This window comes from Protopterus annectens, chromosome 13.part0 (genome assembly GCF_019279795.1).
Source record: "Protopterus annectens isolate FY-2018-M chromosome 13.part0, PAN1.0, whole genome shotgun sequence".
In the NCBI taxonomy this organism is placed as follows: domain Eukaryota; kingdom Metazoa; phylum Chordata; order Ceratodontiformes; family Protopteridae; genus Protopterus; species Protopterus annectens.
The window spans coordinates 1,141,593,591-1,141,612,734 of record NC_056747.1 but is presented as its reverse complement, the minus strand read 5'-3'; the positions used below and the strand labels follow the sequence as shown (position 1 = coordinate 1,141,612,734).

Sequence of the window (19,144 nt, the reverse complement as noted above, 5' to 3'; positions counted from 1 at the left end):
AAGGTGTTTGCAGAAGTGGTTAGTGGTGTTACTGACAACTACATGTTTGAAGTGGAAGTATGCAATAGGTGTGTGATTGTAGAGTCGGGAGGAGATGGCAAGGTAGGAGAGTGAGGAGTGGATGGCATTAGTATAATATAGTATGGGGCTATTGACATGTTGTATCTGTAGGTGACTGTAGGATGTTAGATAGTAAGCAGATAGCAGTAGGGTATAGAGTATGGGCAGGAGAAAGAGCATGGTGTGTATTCTTTTTTAAATGTAGGTTACCTGGATGATGTGATGAAGATATAGGGAAAGAGGGGTGTTTGTGTAGTGTGGTGGGAGTAGTGTGATTAAGGACAGTTGTGATTAAGTTGTGTGAGGAGAGGGAGGAATGTTATAAATAGTGTTATTGGTTAACTGAGGTGTGACTGGTGGATGGAGGCTGATTCTTGATTGGGGGAAGTTAGGGGAGTGGTAAGTGTGGGTATAAGTCTAGGTGATGCAGGGGTGTGTGGGAATTGAGGTAGGGTAGGGGAGCAGAGTGAGCCCGAGCATAGCAAGGGCGAACAGAGCGGGCTGGCCCTCCACCTCACAGAAGAGTGCAAAGAGAAACAATCAGTATGAGAAGTAGAAGCCTTGGAGCTATAAGGTAAGTGAAAGCAACAAAGAGGTAGAGGCAGAAAGGTAGGAGTGTAATCAGATAGTTGCAGACACACTACTTTTATGACCTTGGTGTATAAGTAAAACAAAAGAATGCAAATCTATCTGGGGACAAAATACACCAAGTAAATGTCAAGAAATGCATAACAGTATCCTTTGGAAAGTCATCCATCCCTGGTAACTATCATATTGACAACATGCCCCTTAGATTTGACCCAGGAGTTAGGCACTTGGGGACACACATAGATAGCAATCTAGCCTTTGACCATCATGTGTCTACATTAGTGAGGAAATCATTCTATGTTGCTCAACCTATAAACAAAGGTATGGCATCAAGTCCAAGGAAGTCATTGTTCCACTGCATGTGGCATTCATCACACCTATCATTGAGTACAATGCCCCCTTTGGTATGTACCTAAACAGGCATATCCCACAAATGGAATGTCCACAGATGTTCCTCACTAAAAGAATACAGGGTGTAAGTAAAATTTCCTATGCAGACTGTCTCAAGGCCTTATCCCTGTATTCTGTTTACTACTAGCTTTTGAGGCAAGATCAATGCCTGGCATACATGGCATTGTCAGATCCCACTCTGCTGGATCTCCCACAAAACAAACAGCACCAGAATTACCCATTCTAAAGACTTAAACATTGCCTGTGATATAAATAGGACCTGTTGGAGAGACAGGTATATATCCCAGAGGCTACCCTGTCAATGGAACAAGATCCACATCCATGTGAAGCAGAGTTCCTCTCTAACCCAATTCAAGTGCGACTTGGACAATTGGATGGGGAACTGGAAATTCTTGCCTGGTTTGGCACCTATGTCTCTAATGTACACAGGCAACCTGTCAACAGTTCATTTCCCATGCTCCTGCTTACACTTATCAAGAGTATCAGAACTTGTTAGAGATTTGAGATGCATGGCTAGGCTTAAAAAGGCCCTTGTGGTCATGAACTCTAGATGTGAATGCCAAGAATCTGAGAGTGAGCCACTACCAGAGTAAGGCAGTTGTTGAACATTCAAGCTGCAGTGGATAGCCCAAAGGGCAATACATAGAACTGTGACCTTGACACAAACCCCAGATATCGCCTGAAGCCATGAACAAAGGGTATAAAATGATACCCTTCCTTCAGGTCTAAGATCAAAATGAAGCAGTGGTCCAGAAGAAAGGAAGAGCTGTCTGCATGGTGAGCACCTTCAACTTGGGGATCTTGGCAAAGTATTCAGAAATGATAGGGCCAACCCAGCCTACACAACACCTCTCATTTGGGAACCAGTATGATTATGGAATAAAATCCTTTCATTTTCTCCCATAGCAGGGAACAGTTACCTTTTATTTTCTCCACAGCAGGGAACATGATCTCTGAGTACAGCTTTTGCTGGAGTGTAGACAAGAATAACAACATCTGACCCAATGGGTGAGGAGTAACTCCCTAGGGCAGAGGTAGATGTTTCTTCCACTTCTAATCTCTGCCAGTGAAGTAGAGCACCTATTCATTACATGCCAATGTCTTGTTGAAAGCTAACTTGTCAAGTTGAGGTACCCATACAAGAACTTCAGAATAATAGGTGCCATACTTCAGCAAAGTCATAAGTTGGAAGGGGGAAATCCATTTAGAGAAAAGAACCCCTCTCATTAGTGGAAATCTCATTCTGCCATTTCCTCTAGGTACCTTGTCTTTTGTACAACTGGGATTTCTGATACATAGACCACCAAAAAATTATCTCAGTAATTGGAAGGAAACTTGAAAATAAACCGACACCCCTTGCATCAGTTTACCACTGTCACCCTAGTGTTTTGGGATATGATTGGCAGCTCCAAGTCTGCAGATGTAAGTCACAAGCTCCTGACATCAGGCTTGACACCAGAGAAGTAAATGTTAAAGAGAAGTGGTCCTATAGTTGATCCCTGAGAGACACTGCTGTTAATTGATCCTTTCAAAGAGAAAATATCTCCAACACTAGCAGATTGTATTCTGTCCATTAGCCAGTTTGCTATCCAGTGGGTGAAATACAGGTTTTACATTTACTTTGATTAGCTAATCGATAATGCCAGAATGTGGGATGGCATCAAAGGCCTTGGCCAGCTCTTAATAGGCTGTGTAACTCACTTTGCCTGAGCCTAATGCAACAGTGACTTGTTCCAATTTACTTATCTATGTTTGCTAATCAGATAAATGGGTTAGTACAAGACCTCTTTCAGCTTCTTCCTGGACCAAAAGGCAAATGCAACATTTGTTACAATACTTAACAAATTAACAAAAACAGAAAATAAGTACTTTCAAGCATACATATACATAAATAGTAAGTCATTTTCAAACAATGCAAATGAAAAGGATAAAACAAGCTGGAAATACATTCAGTCCTATACAATATACAATGCAATGTATACAGTAGAAGTATTAATACACTTAGTCCAAGTGAATACAGTAAATACAATGTTTGTATTATGGGTAAAACAGATGTAAGAAGAACACAGTTTTAGCCTTTATGATCACACTTGTTGAAGCAGTGTTCACAAGCAGCTTTAAAGCATGTACATTTACATTCCTTGCTCTAATGATTTTTTTTAATTCACAAGTTCCTTAAGTAACCCTTGTGAGCAGAGTGCCTCTCGAGTCCATTATCAATGGCATCTGACAATTTTCATCTTGGTCTACCAACTAGCTTTGTCTTTCTGTTTTGTCTTGCTACCTGGGAGCGTTTCTTTCTCCCATCTGCTGAATCACTTTCCAGAAACGGGTGCAGCAACACATCCACAGTGCTATTATTCCTACTAAGTTGCTGCACAGGCTGGCAGAACCATTCCCCACCTAGGGTCTCTAGTCAGATCTTTCTTTTCTTCTTGGTTGCTGGACTATTGCAGTCTGGTTCTTACAAATTCAAATACCCCATAACCCCCACCTTCTTCTTCTCCTCCTCCAGTCCTTTTTTCTACATGCCAACAAATCACCCACCAACTTTTGTGTATCCACAGGTTTATACAAAGCATCTATAGACCATCATTCCCTGTCCCCCGCTGTCTCAAACCGGAAATAAGTTCATGATGTTACTTGTCTCCTCCTCTATGCCTCATTTCCACACAATCTTTTTCCTTCTCTTTTCACATCACACAGTATGTTACGTAGACTGTACCTCTACACCAGACCTCCCAAATTTGTCTTTTGTGTGCGTCTCGTTACTAGGCGTACCTGGATCCCAGCCTGTCATATTAGCAGTCCATATTTCTGTAATACCTGCTATATCAATATCCCTTTCCACCACAGTCCTCATTAGCTGCCCCCTTTTATTACCCAGACTTCTAGTATTGCAGTTAAAACCCCTCCGTTCTCCTCTACCACACTCACCTACTTCTTTCTTGCATATATCCTCCTTTACTGACTACTTCCTCAACACTTTTTCCTCATGCCTTAGTCTCCCTGCATTCTGCTCCATTACCTTTCTCTACCTACATCTGAAGACATGTACCCAAAAATATAGTTCTTCAGACCAATTTTCAGAAAGGCTATCCCTTCTGAACACAAGTGAAGCCCACTGTTCTTATAAGATTATATGGAAATAAAATGAAATCAAGTGTAAATGACATTTTCCTTTCAATGCTCAGAATGTTAATATTCTTGGTGGATAAACCAGATGTATGCAAGCATATTCTACAAACTTCAGGGGCCATTCTCCCACCCAACCTTTTGGAATCCACCTCCCAGCCATAAAGTAATCCATGACTTAACAGTAATAAACAGCAAACCTCTAGGAATCCACCTCCCAGCCATAAAGTCATCCATGATTATGATACCAGAAATACAGAGCAATAGAGATCTGTATGCATACATCCCCAAAGGGGAAGTGCTCACTGGCATTTATGGTCCTCTTCACCCAACTTACGTTCGAAGCTCTCAGCTATTTCTCGGTGCTGCATTACCAGTGTTGTTAACAATGGTACTACTGCTATGTAAGTAGGTCAGTTGCTATGGACTACTGCATTATTCTGGAAAGCTGTGCATGCTGACACAGCAGTTCTGCTTTTACTTCAGAAGCTGACAGTCTCAGGTTTAGGAACAGTCTCAAGCAGTCAAAGGATACCTTCATAAATATATAAGGGTAGCATGGAAAGGGAAAATAAAGAGATTGCCAGACAGAAAGATACATGGCCTGACACTGGCATTAAAAGCTTTAGTGACACTGGATTGGGTTTGGTGGGGAGTTCTATAACTTTAAGGGAAAAGACTGCATATGCATTACTTTCTGTTTATCTATGTTTTGTTACAAGAAGCACATAATCTATGAGCCCAAGCAAGTAATTTAACCATGACACCACTTCCATGTTTTACTGAGCAAACCAAAACTAAAATAAAAATACATAAATAAAATAAAAAGGTGCACTAATGCTTATGCATTCTGACTTCATATGCTCACATCACATGCCTGCCACAAACAGGAACAAAAATGCCATCTTGCCTAGCCAGTATCCGTCAACTGCTGTATAGGATACAGGAGTCTTGATGTGCTACAATATACCATTAAAATAATCATGTCAGCAGGGCTCTTCAGCAGCTGTGTCAAAATGCAGGCCAGGAAATACCCTGCTAACTGTAAGAAAGTCTTTGAGGGAGAGGGTCTAGGGGAATGAGAGGTTGAGGAATAGCTAGCATTAGGTAGATGGGAATAAATCTAACACGGATCAATATTTGCATGCAATTTCCTAAAATGTTAAAATTCATTCTTTATGTTATTCTGGAACCTACAAGGCACAAACCCTTACCTGTCTCAGCCCACTGGCTCCGAGGCACTGCAACCTCTAAAAACGGCACTGTGTCCTTCACTGCTCGCACTGCCTTCACTTCTTCAGCTCCTTTCCCAGAACTCTCCTGGGACATTTTACTGTGTTGCTCAGCACTGGAGATGTATGTTTTTAAGGCAAGAGTCTGATTGGTCAGCACTGAACAGGCCTGTAAAACATTAACATTAATCTATTTCATGATGTAGTATGAATAAACTTTTATTTAGTCATATGGTAACAAACTAGAGGGTGCTACAAATCATTTTTCACAAAGTATGCCACAAGTATTAAAAATCTTGGCTCATAAGAAATACATTATCAAACCATGGACAGTGGTAATAAGAAATGTACATGTCAAATAATGTATGGCTAAATAACACAGTGTAGAAACTAACAGTATCATTTATGGGAGTGCTTCAGTTATCCATTACATGTCTACTGCACTGAGTGGTATTGGACAAGTTTGGGGCTAACAAATATGGTCTCACTTCAGAATGCATTTGGTAAGCACAGCATGCACACACACACACACACACACACACACACACACACACACACACACACACACACACACACACACACACACACACACACACACACACACACACACACAAACAGAGAGCACTTCCATTAAACCATCTTGAGATGAGCTTATTAGGAGAACACTGACTTTTTATTCAAGATTTTGAGAGGGGTGGAAAGCCCTGAAGTGAAAAAAGGAAGAAAAAAGCTTTTATTTAAATTCTGCTTACTTACCTGTGTACTGATACTTCTTTGTACGTTTCTGCTTTTTCCATGTTTTAGCCAAAGAAATGGCCTCTTTGCATTTTTTTAGTTTGTTCTGGAACCTTGGTCTTGTAACTTCATTTGCAGTTCTGGGAAGAATGCTGTTTCCTGCAAGATCTTAGCATCATTTATAAATTATACTGCGCTTCTATGTCTGTAAGTAGAATTACTTGTAAAAGTTAGCTGTTTGTATTTTGATCACTGTCTGGGGGTTTATCTTGTAGTCACATTCACAGTTATGGCAGAACTGTGAATAATGCCAGGTTTGAGCCTCATTTAGTCATTTATTACTGCATATTTTCTATAAACAGCATTACTGGCAACTTTTTGCATAGTCATTGCTTTAGTCTGAGGTGGGATTGCAGTAGTGGCAGTATTGTGAATTCTGCCCCAAAATTGGTCCTTTAGTGCTTTTACAGCTATTCATATTCCAGTTTTGATGGTAGAGTCTTACATTCTGCTTATCATATTCTTTGTGTCTGCCCCCGTCTCCACTGAGACATTAAGCTAAAGTTTCTGAAATTCTAATATACCCAGGATCATTGACCTGCAGCCAGGCTGATAGGGCTAAAGCTCCAATATTAGCTTTAATTGATTGGATCCCTTTCTAGCTAGTCTGCTGCCTCAACCCTCCCACCCTTTTCCTGCTGTGGTTTTAAAAGGCTGTGTCTACGCTTCCTCCCCTTATGGTAATCTGACTTCCAAAGTCTCTTCCTACACTAGTTTAATTGCTATTGTCTGCTGTGTAAGCTATTTAACTACTTTTCACATATTGTTTTCCATATATATATATATATATATATATATATATATATATATATATATATATATATATACATGATAGTGAGTGCTCACCTACCAAACTAGTATTGAGCTTGAGTAAAAATCTCTTAATATAAATTGTCTCCTGATCTTGGCATCCTCGTTCCTCTCTGAAGGGGGTCACAAACTAATCCTGCTCCATCCTTGGAAGATAAGATATTTATTTTACTGCTTTGCACTTCAGTTAAGTGTGCTAGAATGCTCCTGCCTTATTTTTGCTTTATTTGTTAATTTTTCACTTTAAATCATTCTAAAGGTCCCTAATATTTGAAATCACCTTGTCCAGGTAGTTTGTTTAATTTGTTTTCTGGTAGCATATCACTCAAGCATTTTTTTGTATTTTTTATTACATTAAGAAGACTGGGATATTCCACCTAGTGGCAGTAGGTGGTGGTCTGGTCTATCTGAGTTGGGAAGCACATAAGAAAGCTGTAACTGTAGTCATTTTATTGAACAGAGGGTTTAGAAGCCAGTTTAAAAGTTTTAATTGCCTGTGTAAATCTGGTGCATTTGCATGCCCACTGCTCATCGTGCAGCAATGGTCAGTAGTGCCCAGTGTATACGCAGAACGTTAGAAATGAAATGTTCCCTATAATACCACCTCTGGAGCAGAGAGCAGCTAGTTTGTTTGTTGAGGAGCAGAGAGCAGCTAGTTTGTGTGTTGAGGAGCAGAGATCAGCTAGTTTGCATGTTTAGGAGCAGAAACCAGGTAGTTTGCGTGTTGAGGAGCACTGCCATTTACATTTAGTATTGCAGAGCCCTAACCCCTCATATACTGCACCCCAGTAGCTCACCCAATAAAGAATCTGACATCACAGAGATGCACTTTCCCAATTTCTCTGCATATAATTTGGTGGATATGGGTATATTGAGACAATGTAACTGCAAACCTGAAAGCACCCAACAGAAACAACACCTAAACACCTAACACTGCACATACAGCCACACCCAGTGGAGCCTCAATTCCTAGGTCCATAATGCAAACCAATGCACGACCCAGGAATCTAGTCATAGGGGATACCATTGCATGACATATTGATGGCCCACTCACCAGGCCGAACAAGGAGAAACTGATTGTTAGTTGTCTGTCTGGGGACAGGATCCACCAAGTAACGCATGCATTGAAGCCATTGCACACAGGTACCAGTATTATTCAATGGTAGTCCCTGTAAGTATGACCTGAGACTTACCTTCCTAGACTATATGAAGAGACTTTATGGAGCTCTCAGACTATGTGCCACAGACTGGTATGTGCCTAGCAGTGAGCAACATTCTACCTTCAACAATGATGATGCCGCACTATGAGCAGAAGATGAATGACTTTAATAACTGGCTTAGTTTTTAGTGTCATTCTAGGGAAGATACAATTTTTGTCAGCATGGGAGAACATGGTTCACAAACCGAGTTGTTCTGCCAAGGATGGTATGGAACCTGTCCCTTCTAGGCTTTCAAATATTGTTTAAAAGGTTTACTGTCAAAATGTTGAAGCGGACTCGGTTGAATAATCGTATCATCAACCCACGTCCACAAAATGTCACAATGCTGTATTCTGACATTGTCAAATTACATCCCAAATTTGACCTTCGAAGAAGCGTTAACATGGGTCAAGATAGGGGTGAGATTTGTACATTGTCACCACTCAACCTCCAGACTTCGTCACAGTGTTTTTGACCAAATCCACTTCATTTTGATAGTAAACCGTTGAAAACATTGTCCTTCCCCACACAGCCTATTTAGGCAATGCCAAATTGACAAACTTCCCAACACAGCAAAATCTACCCAAGGAAGTCTAGAGGTGCTATTGCTCAAAGTCAGGAGTCTAAATAAGAATCTTCACTCCCTCCAAGCTGCTCTCACCTTGAAGAATGCAGACATTGTGCAGTTACAGAGACATGGTTTAAAGCTGCAGAGAGTACTCCGGCAGTGCAAGGATTTAGTGTCTTCCACACATTTAGATCACCAACTGCACAGACAGGGACTAAATTTGGGGGTGTCTTGGTCTACATCAATGACAAGCATACCTCTAGGTTGGTTAAACAAAATGATACATTGGAGTTCCTCCATGTCCGGATTACCACAGGCAAAGTCACATACCATATTCTAGCAAGCTATAGCTCACCCTCTATGTCCCATGAACCCATAGTCCATACATAGGCCTATTGGGGACACTCACCATTCAACTAAATACCATATTCATGGGGGACTTTAATTATCCATCTATAAACTGGGAATCCTACATGACCCCATACTGGCAGGTGTAGATATTCCTAGACATTGTAAACACAAACACCCTGGATCAGTTAATGAGCACACCTACCAGAGGTACAAAACATATTGGACATGGTACTCACAAATCTGGGAGAACATTGCACTCTCCCAAGTGCCGTGTCTTCTCTGGTAAGGTCAGATCGCAAAGCAGTCTCCTTTGAAATAAGAATTAATTCTGTAACCCAGCAAACCCTGTAACAGTTAGAAACTATGCCAAGGCAAACGATCTTTCACTAAGTGATAATTTGTCAAACTTTCAAGCCTCTGCAAACCCAGGCAACACAGCAGCCTATGCAGAGTTATTCACAGAAGCTCTGTGTAACCATATGAATGATTGCACAGAGGCTGCTGCGCCCACCAGAGGTAAGCTCAAAACTAACTCAACAAACCACCCTGGTGGAATCCAAAATTACAAAAGTTGTATAACAAAAGAAAAATAGTTACAGCGGAAATTAGGAAGCATAACACCAAAAACTCTCTCAACAAACTAAGGCAACTAAGAGAACTAATTAAGTCCAACAAAGTACATTTTGAGGTAAATATAGTATCCTAGGGCAAGGACAACCATAACATCTTCTTTACTTATGTCTGAAACCTACAAGGCAGTACACAACAGTGTGCCAAGCTACTGGTAAATATAGCCATGCTCATGGAAATGGGAGATATTATTAATTCATTTTATTTGTTTGCATTTTGGTAACTGGGAAAGTCCCACTGAGCCAAAGGCCTGTTTTCAGCAGAGGCCTGGTGAATAAAGCTCCACAACAGATTCAAAAACATTTAAACAGTAGTTGATGAGTAATTATTTACAAGGGGAAATAAGCTCCGCAACAGATTAAATATTTTACAATGAGCTGGGGAGCAATGCTCCACAAACACACATACAATAATTTTACAATAGATGGTAAAATTATATAAAAGGTGAGAAAATCCCCACAACAGATGAAACACAGACTGAGACACATTTACAGAAAAGTACAGGGATAAACAATGATCAAGAAATACAATACCAACTGCAAGTAGCAAGATACTTTGCAGAATTGTTTAGCCTATGTCAAATAAACTAATACATATTTTTTTTTCAAAATGTGGACTACATTTCTAATAATATATGGAGGTGAGAAATAACAGAGTGTTCTGCTGCCAAAATAGAGTAATAGAATGAGACAAGGAGTAATGAGCAGGAGGGAAAATTAAGGACATGGAGAAAGAGAGAGTTTGTTATTAGAGAGATGGGAATGATATGGAAGGACATTAGAGAGGAAAATAAATAGCAGAAAGTGTCATCAGAAGAGGTAAAAGACCACACATTAGTAGTCTGGCATCATTAAAATGAGAGCTTCTTTTGATATTAGGCCACTACGACCTACTAAGATATAGAAGTTTTAGTGAATTTAGAGTGAGAAAGGCATAATTATAGTGAGTAGGTGGTCATGCATATGTTTTGAGGATTGTGCAGGTACAGGTGTCCGATAGATTTTTTTTGTAGATTGGTCTTGCAACTGGAAAGGTTGTTAGTATGTTTAAGGGATAAAGGGACAGAGTTCCCAGATTGGGCTACATAGCTGAGTAGACATAGGTTCCTGCTGACAGATGTGGTTTATAGGAAGTGAGGAGCATTTTGTTTTCAGATCAAAGTGGCCTAGCAGGGGTGTATGTGTACAGTAAGTCTAGTAGGGCTTTGCTTTGTTCTGGTTTGTATATTAATTTGTGGACTAGGAATAGCTGGTGTAAGTGAATTGCTTGGGTAATTCAAGCCAATCAAGATGTTTTAGGGCTAAGCAGTGATGAGTTCTATTTGATGAGTTAGTGGCAAATGTTGCTGTTTTGGTGCTGCACTGGTTTAGTTTATTTTGGATTGAAGCTTGAAGGTTAAGCAGTACTGGGGAGCCTTATAGTAAAGTGGGGAGCAGGGGTGTAGAGGTCAGGAGTTTTTTTGTTTTGTTTTATAGACTGCCCCTAATTTTTTGTGAGTTTTTCTGATAGCCTGTTACACATGCATGACAAATTTCAAGCTATCCTCAATTGTCATGACTAGTAGCTTTGTACGGGGATGACTTCTATAGGGGTGTTATCTCAGGATGTAATTGAGAAATTTTGTTTGAGATGTGTATGGGCTTTATGGAGGAATAATAGTAACTTTTTTGAATAAGGAGAAGGTGGGAGTTGTTGAGCTAGCTTTCAACTGATGAAAATGACTGTTGGGTGATGTGTTGTAGAGTAACTGGGTTACTGGTAGAAGAGATTAATGTGGAATAGTCAGCATGTCAGTATATTGTATGAGGAATGCTTGTCACTTGGTAGAGTGTATGTTCTTGGTAATTATGCTGAAAAGCACTGGCCCCAGTATGTGACCTTGAGGATCACCTGTTTTGACGGGTAAGGAAGGATGAGTAAGAATTAATCCATTTAACAGACTGGAGTGTGTTGGAAAGGTAACTTGAGAACCAGCTGGTGGAGGCATTTGATAGGCCAAGTGAAGAGAGCTGTTGTTTTAGAAGTAAGCTATGGGAAACAGTATTAAAAGCTTAGGATAAATCCAGAAAAATGCCAGAAACCAGTTGGCCTTTGTCTCTGGATAGGTAATGGCTGAAACCATGCTCTATGGAGGTAAGGAGGTTGTTTGTTTGTAAATGAGTCATTGATTGATTATGAGTACATTTGTTTAAGGATTTTTAAAAGTGGGGAGAGAATGGCAATGGCTCTAAAGTTGAATTATTTTATCCCAGAACAATAAGTGCTTTCATCCAAATTACATGGATTTCTGATGAAGTCCATGTAATCTGGATGAAAGCACTCATTGCTGTGGAATAAAACAATCTTGGTTTCACTTCTGCCTCCTTCTTTTGGATTCTGGTTGGATTACTTTATTTTTTATGCCTTGTGATATGGGATGATCTGAGATTTTTTTCCATAAGGCTGGGACTTGTGATTTGTGAACAGACCTGTTTATGCGAACGGATACTAGAAAGGAAATTGAGCTGGTGGCTATTTTCAGGAAATCACCAGGAATTCCATCTGGAGCTAGTGTACTTAGTTGAAACTTGTTTGAAGTATTTTTGATTGTTGTGATTGATACTCATTGAAAGGAAAAAGAGTGAGCATTAGTGGACCTGGGACGTGAGACAGAGTGGGATGTGGTCCAGTTATTTGTGTAGGTTGAGTAGTTTTGAGTTTGGTTGTGAAGTAGTTTAGTGATGCTAGAGCTAATCATTGAAAGTATTGGTTCCTTCTTCAGGCGTGCAATGGGGGTTGGGGTTTGGTCGTACATTTGGGCCAGAGTGTAGCATTTTAGATATGGTGGTCCAAAACTGTCTAGAATTTTTGTAGCATCTGTTCTGCAAATTGGAGTAATAAACATTTTTGTCAAGTTCAATTCTGGCATTTGGCTTTATTTCATTTGCATTTATATTATTGAAGATTGTTTTCTGTTTTAGTACTGAGACATAAATAAACCAAAAAGTGGCACACCAAACCAATGAAATAACAATTCCAAACACCACTGACTCTCACAAGCTGTGGAAGATGAAATATTTATTACCAAAACAGTACACAAAAAACTTCATAAGCACTTTTGTCCCTTCAAGGAGACTTCATTAGATAAAAAACATCCTACTACAATCCTTTTTATATTTTTTAATCAATAATCAAAGTACTTTCAACCAATCAATAAATCAAATAAAATTCCACACTTAAATGGACATGACTTACAATCCATCATTGCACTTTTCTTTATGTAAAATCCTTGCCACACTGGTCTCTGTTATGGTAAATAACCAGTTCTTAAAAACATCTTTTATTTAAAAAATGTAACCCATACATAAATATCCATTTAAATAAATATGTATATACATAAAAAATAATTATAAATGTATACATTTGCTTTAACTACATCCCTTTAAAATAATTAAATTAGAACTTCAGATTTCTCTTTTAATATTGATGCAATAGATACTCGATCATTAAGACCAGGCAAAAATGTGGCATTTAACCTTAACTGCCACACTTATTCCCTTTTCAAGAGCAGCCTTTGCATTCACCAGCCCTAGGATTTATCTTAATTTTTTCTAAGATACCAAAGGTGAACTTTTTGAAATTAGTACACATACTTGAATGTCTATATAGGGCATTTGTCTCTTTCTTATTACTTATATCATATAAATGCTCATAAATTCTCATTTTTAATGCCCTTTCTGTCTTCCCAATATAAAATGCCAAACAATTTTCGCACTTAGCTAAACAAACAATTTTACTGGTGGCACAATTCCCATTAACAAATACCACCTTACTTTGTAACATGTTATTCAAAACTATACTTTTTACTTAAATTATATAAGCACTTTGTTTACAGCAGCCACAAGACCCTGTTCCTCTACTAATACTACCTTGTTGGTCCAGCCCATTCTCAGAGCTGTTTAAAATTCCTCCCCGTCTTATAAGAAAAGACAGGCTCAAGTCCCACAAGTTCATAAATCTCCTTATTTACTCTAAAAATATTCCAATTCCTCTTCACTATTCCTCTGATGTCATTCATGTAGCTATTGTGTTCCAAAACCAATGCTTTTTCAAAATGTTCATCATGGACCTCTTCATTTGATCTTGTCATCTCTCTTCCTAACGGGTTGGTATGTTATTTCCCATCCTTGATATACTTCATTAAGATGGAAATCAATAACACTTTCTGGGTAGCCCCTATCCAAAACATCCCTTTTAACTTAACCAGTTCATCCCAAAGATCCTCATAGACAGAAATCATCCTGGCTACCCAAATAGCTCGCCCCTTTACTAAGCTTCTTTTGTGGAAATGTGGGTGGTTACTAGAGTAATGTAAGTATGCACTATAAAAAGTTTCTTTTCTAAAAATATTTGACTTAAAACTACTTGCTGTGTGGAAGATCATAGTGTCCAAAAGACAGATCCATTGACTGCTCCAAGTGTGAGTGAATTGGAAGTAGTGACAATAACCATTCAAATAATTTAAAAATTTAGGCATCTTCTCCACAGCTGCATCCCACAAAATAAATATGTCATCCAGTAATCTGACATAAAGATGTAAAAGCTTGCCAAAAGGGCTAGGAAACAAATGTTCCCTTTCCCACCCTAACATTACAATATTGGCAAATGTTGGGGTACTGGCTGCGCCCATAGCTACACCTGTAACTTATTGATAGTATGCACCCTCAATACGCACAAAATTGGTTTACAGCACCAATTCTAGTAGCTCGACTACAAGGGAAATATTTTCCTTCAATAGAGATGAATATGGTATTGACAAAAAGGCAGGAGTTTGAGCTGGATGTGGCAGAGTTAAAGATGTTAAGATTTGCACTGGGTGTGACGAGGTTGGACAGGATTAGGAATAAGTATATTAGAGGGTCAGCCTAGGTTGGAAGGTTTGGAGACAAAGCCAGAGAGGCAAGATTACGTTGGTTTCGACATGTGCTGAGGAGGGATGCTGAGTATATTGGGAAAAAGATGCTAAGGATGAAGCTACCACGTAACGGGAAAAGAGGAAGGCCTAAGATAAGGTTTATGGATGCAGTAAGAGCGGACATGCAGGTGGTTGGTGTGACACATCAAGATGCAGAGGACAGGAAGAAATGGAAACAGGTGATCCGCTGTGGCGACCCCTAATGGGAACAGCCGAAAAAAGATGATGATGAATAGGGGTAAATATAGATGTAACATCTCTTGATAGTATTGTCCACCTTTCACCTTCAGAATTGTAGAAAAGAGGTCAAAACAGAAATAGTTAAAAAAGTCAATTCCCTTTTCCATAAGTCTTGTTTAAGTTTGCTCAAAAAATCCCACAAATCCTTCACCAAATGAGGTGTCTTAATTACTACTTCTTTTACCCATTTATCTGTCAATACTGCCATGGGGTGGGTTTTTGAACTTTTTGCCAATACAGTAGGCCTAAGCCAAGGCCTAACAAGATTCTTATGAACCTTAGCAATCCTAAAATATTTGAGATTATAGGTTTTGGTTGCTGTAGGTATTGATATGTATCCAAATCAATACATTTATCCAAAATATATTCCTTAAGATAAGAATCTATTCACTGATAAGAAATCCAAATCTTATTTTTTGATATAGAAGAATACATAGTAGTATTGAATAATAAATTAGTTATTAAATTGTTATAATCTTCAACTTTAAAAATCACCACATCACCCCCTTTGTCAGGCTTCATCACCCTAATGTCTTTATTACTTCTCAAAGCTCTTAAAATGTAATTTTCCCTCTTTGATAGATTAAGATAAATTTTCTTCTCCTGAGAAAACAATTTGTACATGTCCTCTACGACAGCCTTTTTAAAAAGCTGTATCACTGTGTGTAAAGGGGGATTGAAAGTGCTATATGTTTTTAAGTGAAGAGAGTTGGCTAAAATAGGTTTTGATCCCTAAAATATATTTCAATGTTTAATTTTCTTTAACTATATGATTGAATTGGCTACATCTATAGGACAAGTGGGTACAGACTTAAACCCCTTCAAAAATAATGTAAAATGTTCTTTGGTCAACACAAGGTCAGTATAATTGTATATTTTAAACCCCTTATACATCCCAATAATGCCATCCATACTGAACTCAATTATCTCCTCCTCCTCCCTCCTTGCCTGCAACTGTCGTTCGTCGGGGAACCCTGCTGGTATTGCCCCAAATCCATTGTCTGTTTTGACTTGCTAGCCAGTCATTCTGACCAGCATACTGGTTGAATATCCTGTGGCCTTGTGGAAAAGGAATCCAACTCATCGAGGTTCCTACCTTGCCCCCTCTCAAAGCTCTACTTTCACCAGGTGGTGACTGGTCTTCTTTATTACAATCCCCTGTTCACACACCCTTCTTAACTGCTTTTTGTTCTCAGAGGCCCAGTGTAGAATATGCCTTTTTATGGGCATATTATTTTACATCTATTTCAAGTTTCCTTTGTTTTTTAAATAAAAACACTATTATACTTTCTCTCTACCTTCCTTAATATTTGCTCGTATAACCTTTGATACTCACAAAATAATAAATTGTTTAATATAGCCTTATTCAAGTTATCCACCTCAGGTCCTAAGTTTTCTAAAACACATTAATTCTATTTAATGACCTTTGAAATTAATTCCATACCACAAGTGTCAAAAAAAATATAAAATCAGCAATAATTTCAACATTGTAAAGCCGACCATACAGAAATGTATACATCCTTAACCCGTGAAGCACTATTTTTAGCCTTATACATTCTCTTAAATATTCCATTTCAATCTGTACACAATTGAATTTTAACAATCTCTTTTCCAGCATAAAAATCATTTCTTTTAATGTTGGACTTTCTTTAACAACTTCACCCACTTTTTCGTGGAACATTTCACTTTTCAAACTGTTAAATGCAAAAGTTTTGTCTATAACGTCTTTAAAAACTGTTGTGCATTGCGGCCCCCTTCCACCACTTCCTACAGTCACATTCTCTCTTGTTTTATGTTGCAGGTTAACAATGGGAGCTGCTACAGAGTTTTTAGACACAGTACCTGTTGCTCCTGCGTATTCCCGTCTTCTGACATCATTGGAACTTCTGTGCTTGCCTCCGTTGCTACCAGCTCTAGTTGATTTCACTGAAGTTGTAAAATCTTTCTCCACACAATCTTCACTGGCTAGAATAACTATAATAAATAGTTATGGTTAAATGCCAAACTTCCCTGGTCCGAATGATCAAGTATCTATTGCATCGGTATTAAAAGAGAAATCTGAAGTTCTAATTTAATTATTTTAAAGGGATGTAGTTAAAGCAAACATATAAATTTCTAATTTATTTTTTATGTATAAAGACAACAACAACAACATATACATATTTAAATAGATATTTATGTATGGGTTACATTTTTTAAGTAGAAGAGGTTTTTAACAATTGGTTACTTACAGTAACACAGACCAGTGTGGCAAGGGTTTTACATAAAAAAAAAGTGCAATAGAGGATTTTAAGTCATGTCCCTTTAAGTGTGGAATTTTATTTGATTTATTGATTGGTTGTAATTACTTTGATTAGAAGCAAATAAAAAGGATTGTAGTAGGATGTTTTTTATCTGATGAAGTCTCTTTGAAGAAATGAAAGCGCTTATGAAGTTTATTCGTATACTGTTTTGGTAATAAATATTTCATCTTCTACAGCTTGTGAGAGTCGGTCGTGTTTGGAATTATTATTAATTTCTGGTGATAGTACTGAGCCAAGGTATAGGGTTGTTTTGCACCTTTTCAAGCCTAAGTGGGGCCCTGCTGTTACTAGTTCTATAAATAAATTATTAAAATAGACAACAGCATCATTAGTGGCAAGAAGTTTAAGATGTTCCAGTTATGGGACTGTAGTGAGACAGTAAACAGTTCTGGTTCAAAGTATTTCATGTTGTGAGAAGATTTATATGTGTGTTCCCTGAGAGAAGTATGGCATTCTCGTGTGGCATATATAGGCAGGTAGTCACTAAGTGCTCTTGCTAAGGTGCCATGGGAGCTTATAATGTTAGGGTAACTTATTAATAACCAGTCCAGAGTGGTAGTTTTACTATTTTTCAGGTTGATTCTGTTTGGATTACTGATGGGACAGATTGTACAGATTTATATTAGAAGTCGTTTCAGAGGTGAGACTTAACCAGTTGATGTTAACGCCAAGTATAATTGTCCGTGTGGGTACATTGTGGCATAGCCAAGACAGGATGTCATCCAATGTGCTGATATTGTCTCTAGGTGGGATTTAAAGGGATGCCATACATATTGTTTTATGTGTGTTTAGTCTGGGTTACTTAGAAGCAATTCGGCAGTACAGAAGGAGGGTATGGGAGATAGAAAAGGTGACAGGTTTGTGCTACTGTGGTACATTATTGATACTCCTCCCATCTTCTTGTTTAATCTATCAGCTCTAAGGATGTTAAAGGTGGGGGGTATTTCTGTGCTACTGATATTAGGTTTTAGCCAAGATTCAGTTTTTGCTAATAAATCATGGAGTGATATTTTATCCATGCTTGTAGTTCTGGAATTCTGTTTACAAAGCTTTTGAGGTTTATATGGAACAGATTGAGTTTTTTGTTGCTGTTTCTTATTTTGTCAAGAAAGGAGTTTAGGTTTGTAGGCAAGGCTGATTTATTATTTGTGGAGTAACTTGGTGCCTGAAAAGGTCCAGGGTTGGAGTGAACGTGACCTGCTAGCAGTAGTACACTTATATGAGTGTGCTGTTTAAGTTTGTGTGAAACAGCTGGTGAAGACACCTTTGAACGTTTTTTGAGGTATGGAGGATTTTAGGTTTAATGAGGTTTGTGTAATGATTTTTATATAAGTTGGCACTCGTATTGAATAGGATGGATGAAGGGAGTTACACTGCAAACATGTGTCTTTTCATAGCAGGTAAAGTAGTCAGGTAGTTGTGTTTGGTAAGATGTAGAACAGGTTAATAATATGAGCACAACAGAGGTTAGAGTGAGACGTTGTATCATGATGGTGAGTGGGGAGTTTAGGGTATTTGATGTTTTAACAGAGAGTTTTTTTAGATGAATAGTAGAGTACAGATATTGTCAGTTATAGTAATAAGATTTAACAGGTTGTTACTGTTTAGGGAGGTTTGGCAGGAGGAAGTTGTTGTAAATTGGTAATATTGTTTTTTGGGATGGGTTCACGTATTTATCATTTTAAGGAATTTGGTGATGTAAGATGTTGTTATTGGCTGTTTTAGATTGGTAGTATCGTTTGAGGGGTGGGTCAAAGTATTATCAATTCTAGTAATTTGGTGATGTAAGAGGTTGTTATTGGTTAGGCAGATTTGGCAGGAGGAAGTTGCTGCAGATTGGTAGTGTTTTTTTTGGGTGGGTCAAAGTA

General features: G+C 38.5%; 1 protein-coding gene across 4 annotated transcripts in view; it reads right to left on the bottom strand.

Moving 5' to 3' along the window:
• The window catches only part of ACBD4 (acyl-CoA binding domain containing 4), a 471,606-nt gene that overhangs the window by 186,036 nt on the left and 266,426 nt on the right, over nt 1–19,144 (bottom strand). For all 4 annotated transcript variants that reach the window (XM_044055126.1, XM_044055125.1, XM_044055128.1 and 1 more), the window contains one exon: nt 5,409–5,595. In XM_044055126.1, coding sequence (XP_043911061.1) covers nt 5,409–5,595 — 187 coding nt within the window. The remainder of the gene's footprint in view (nt 1–5,408; nt 5,596–19,144) is intronic.